The sequence below is a fragment of the Echiichthys vipera genome, assembly GCF_963691815.1.
Source record: "Echiichthys vipera genome assembly, chromosome: 13".
Lineage (NCBI taxonomy): Eukaryota > Metazoa > Chordata > Actinopteri > Perciformes > Trachinidae > Echiichthys > Echiichthys vipera.
This window is the reverse complement of record NC_139838.1, coordinates 1,646,988-1,651,548: the sequence shown is the minus strand read 5'-3', so window position 1 is coordinate 1,651,548 and position 4,561 is coordinate 1,646,988. Positions and strand designations below refer to the sequence as shown.

The 4,561-nt window shown below is 39.8% G+C and overlaps 1 protein-coding gene across 1 annotated transcript; it reads right to left on the bottom strand.

Annotated features, from left to right (window-relative positions):
• Positions 1 to 353: 353 nt before the first annotated feature.
• mrps18b (mitochondrial ribosomal protein S18B) lies at positions 354 to 4,451 on the bottom strand. The gene is made up of 7 exons (XM_083925870.1): positions 4,346 to 4,451; positions 3,682 to 3,841; positions 3,506 to 3,603; positions 3,347 to 3,415; positions 1,867 to 1,933; positions 1,708 to 1,767; positions 354 to 563 (listed from the first exon to the last, which is right to left on the bottom strand). The coding sequence occupies exons 1-7, from the start codon at positions 4,424 to 4,426 to the stop codon at positions 367 to 369; spliced, it is 732 nt and encodes a 243-aa protein (XP_083781996.1). The 5' UTR covers positions 4,427 to 4,451; the 3' UTR covers positions 354 to 366.
• Between the last annotated feature and the right edge of the window lie 110 nt (positions 4,452 to 4,561).

Sequence of the window (4,561 nt, the reverse complement as noted above, 5' to 3'; positions counted from 1 at the left end):
AAAAGTGACTTTAACATAAAAAGTGTGGTGGTGTTGCAGGGTATCTATTCCCTTTCTTCTGGAGTGTAACATCTTTAATGGCATGGGGTTGGACATATACTGGAGTGTTAACCCTACTGTTCATTTCTATAAATATAGAGGGAGATAAATAATTATCTGTGGTCAAGATCTACTAAAGCCAAACAACAAAACAAATAAATTTTCATAATGGTTTTATTGTGCCATTTTTATTTACATACCAGTAGGATATGAAAACAGGATGGAACTTGTGCGCCAGAAGAAATAAAGATGTATAGCAAACCAAAGTGAGCTTGGTTACAGTTGTTGCATTGACAGAAACATCACAGCATAATCCAGTGGACTGAATCACTTTAAGTATGCCTTATAGGTCTTCTTGACTTTTGCCACTTCATTCTCATCGGGTGTTATTTCACCATACCATTTATACCAGGTGTCCCCAGAGGTTAAGGATGGGGGAGGTGGCGTGGACCCCACAGCATCATGGAAATTGGAGTAGTCCTCTCCTGAAAATTCCACATATGGAATCTCAAAGGGAAGTAAACCTGAAAGAGGACACAGGGTTTTGGAATGATGCCACAACAAAAACACTTTGACCATCTGAAGTTATAATCTGTCTAGGAGAGAAATTCCTTCATTTTGGTGTGGGAAGACTTCAGGCAACCTGCCCTGCCTTACCTCAACAAGCCACCTAAACAACTGGAAGACTTCTAGAATCCCATGAGGCAGTGCTCTGTTCCACTCCAAATAAATGTGACTAAATCCTGTTCCCAAAATACAGAGGATCTATTTGCTTAAAGTTGTAATCTGTAAGATTTTTGTCAATTTAATTGTCTTTTAAGTTCCTCTCTATCACAGAGCGAGTTAAAACAATGGTGATTGATCATGTGACCCACTAATGAAAGCACTTGTTGCCCCTTTGTTGAGTATTCCCATCTGTGTGTCTGTGGAGACATTCCCTCTAAATGTAAATAAGCCTCCATGTTAGTGACTCTGCTGACAGTAGTTGGTCTGTCGGCCCAAATGTCACCAACAGTTATGCTGCGTTCACTCGTAATTGGAAATCGCAAACCTCATCTTCTGATTCAGGCTTGTAAGGGCCGAAGTGTAAAAGGAACATGTGTGTGTATGGATTCAAGAGGGCAACATATAGGGGACAGACTGGAAGTAGAGAGGTGAATGTGTTTCAATAAAGTTTACAAAAGAGCAAAAAAAAAAAAAATACAATTGTCAACACACAAGCGGTGTTTCTTTAGTTGTTCAACACGCACCTCACTTCCCCTCAGCCCTTGATATTATTGGTACTTGGAGAGCTTAGGGAAAAACTAACCAGCAACTACTGTGTTCTGTGAGGTAAAATCACTGTTTTTGTAATGGAGTCTGGTGGCTCTGACAAGAGCATAGAACACTAAACTTAAAACTGGACTGACCGCAAGGTAAAGGAGTGAAAATAGTCTAAATATAGAGTACACTTAAACTGGCATCAAATTTTTTAGGTGTCTGAAATCCGTTTAGCTGCTGCCTCTGTCCACAGCAGGACATTGCTCAGCTTGTGTGTCAGTTCTCCTGTCTGCTTCTCCAGACTGTTGACATGCTAACCATCCTAACCATCATCTACTGTAGATAACACACGGACTGTGGAGAAGTACCAAGCACACATCCATTTGAGTCTTGTTTTGCGTTACATACCGTGATCTCTTGCTGTCTTGATTGCCTCATTTAGCTTCTTCTGCTGCTTCATACACACACCTGGAGACAGTACAACCAACAACATGAGCCGTCTGGTAGTCAACTGGAAGACCCTTGTGCAGCAATACATGTGCTCACTTTGATGACATGATGACTTACCAGTTCGAGTGGGATCATACACCATTCCAGTGTGGGGACTGATGAACTGCTGCAACAATTTCACATTCTGCAAGAGAAGAAGGTAGGAGACGGAATGAGTTAGACTACTACTGGCGTTATGAACGACGTAACGTTGAAACATGAAGCTATACATGTTATATGGAAGTGGATACGGGTATGATGGGATTTTGTCACCCCAGTTTTATCAACTGATTAAACAGAACACAAAAGAAAAACAAATTAAGTAAACATTAATTGGCAGCACATGCAGCATTAAGAGAAAGGGCCACAAATACAGAAAACAACCAAATAAAGTGCAAGTGGCACTAAGTAAAAAGCGATGCATGCTGGTTGTTGCCAAGGTTTTGGCAACTTGTGAAGTGAGCTGTCACTAGGGTTGTAAAATACACTTAAATGTGGTTACGGTTGTTGGTTCATAATTTAATCATGAATCAAATATCATTGCAGATATCTGATGTTAAGCTAGTGTTAGCCTTTTGCTTATTAACTTGCCCAATTCAATGATTGGGACGAAATGCACACTTCATTGTGAAACAAGCAAACATGTTGAATATAGCGGTGCTATAATGGTTTATATTTAACCATCTCAAGTCTGTCAAAGACATCTAGAAAGGATGGGAGCCACTGGTGTACTTTCTCACAATATATTGTATTTGATAAGCTTATAATCATTTTTCATGTAGTAACTATTATTCTATAGCTGTCAAATAAATGTAGTAGGGTAAAAATGACAATATTTCCCTCTGAAAAGTAATGCAGTAGAGGTATACTCCAAACATTAGAACTGGCCTAAGTGATACCGAAGCAAACAGGACAGGAGAGCTCATGGTATAGTCCTGACTGAAATATGATTAGATGATTAATCGATCAGTCGATTGACAGAAATATCATTGGAAACAATTTTAACAGTGAAATCATTGCTTTCAAGCCAAAAAAATATTTAAGTCACACGCCCTCTGTTTCTCAAATGCGATATGGGGTTTTTCTGTTCTGCTATACACCTACGCTTCTGTGAAAGTAAAGTGAATTTATTTTCATTTTGACTGTTGTTCAGACAAAGCAAGACATTTGAAGACACCGCCTTGGATCTCTCCAAATGTTCCAGTTTGCTCTTGTCCTGATTATGGTAATAAGCTTTTGCCATTGGATGGCACCTCCATGTCCACAAAAAGCCTCAATCAGGGTATGAACTGGTTGTCCTGCTTGCACTTGTTGTGGTCCTTTATAACATTCGTTCTTGATTGTGACCTTTCTATTAAAAACACTTTCTACCCATTTTCTTTCATGCACCAACAGTTTCCTCTGTATTTCATACAGAACTAACTTCACAGAAGCACCAACATGATAAAAAAAAACATTGTCATTACTTGCTTTTGTAATGGAATCATTTCTGTATAACAAAACTAATGTACTGAAACTCAAGCATCACATATGTGTGTTTAGTGTGTGGCAAACCCACCTGATGGTGGATAATAACTTCAGGATCCCGACAAACTGGACAGGGGTTTGCACAGATCTTGTCTCCTCTCTACATAACAGAATCAGTGTTAAGGTTACTTCACATGACATACAAGACACATGGAACTAATGGAGGATGAATCCAAATAGAAAATATTACAATGCAGGTCTTGCGTGTCTTCTGTGGGGGAATTCCACCTTTGTGGTTCCTCCTGTAGCCTGCCCACACTGGATTGGTTCCATACCTCTCAATGTACTCTGTAGGGGAAAGGCATACATTGTAAAAAGGAAGCACAGTTAAGGGCTAAAGATGAGACGTGATTTTCATTGAGATACCATCACTCTCCAGATAATCCCAGGGTTTGTCCTTGTAGCGGCTGACAGCCTCAGCTGTATCCTCATCCTGGAGTGATGCTGCTTTGCAGAAGGATCGACTTGGAGGTACAAACGGAGAGAGGCCCGGGCTCGATCTCACAGGTAGCCTCTGAAGACTAAACTGAACGACAAATCAAAGAAGCTCACTATTGTTATCATCACATCATCCCATATACCAAGTTGTTATGGAGGCATGGAGCCATGACTTCATTTATGCTGTTAGGTCAGTATAAATACAATAACATAAAACTGTATTAACCCTCAGGGAAATAAACAATAAGGTGCAAAAAACTAATTAACAAATTCGACCTGCCTTTCGGACCCCGTAGCTAGATCATACAACCGCTGCTAATAACTTTGCGCCACACTTGAAATCCAGTGTCTTAAATGGTGTTTGGTGCGGTATGTAAGGTGCACCGTACCGAGTCATACCATGGCTGTATAAAGAAAATAGACACAATACAAAGCCATGCGTTCGACGAAGTAGAATTGCCGAGAAGTTATCAAAATAACGTTACATGACACCGTTTCATCTGCCTTTAAAACATACAAATCACAATACAAACTGGTCACAGATCAATTGTTCGGATGATGAGTGTATCAGCAGCAAAGTTAAATTAAGTACCTCATACGGCCGTAATGAGTGTAAAATTGAAGGCGATAGACGACAGAAACCCTTCGTGATGCCTCGTATGGAGGCAGCCATTTTTTCTGTCAGTGTTATAGCTGCTGTTGCTCTTTTCTTTACACATCCGTGGGTTGAAGGTGAAAGGTGAAAGATCAAGCGATACAAATAAGCGTTAAACTTTTAAAAATCTAAATTGATATCATTAATAATTGA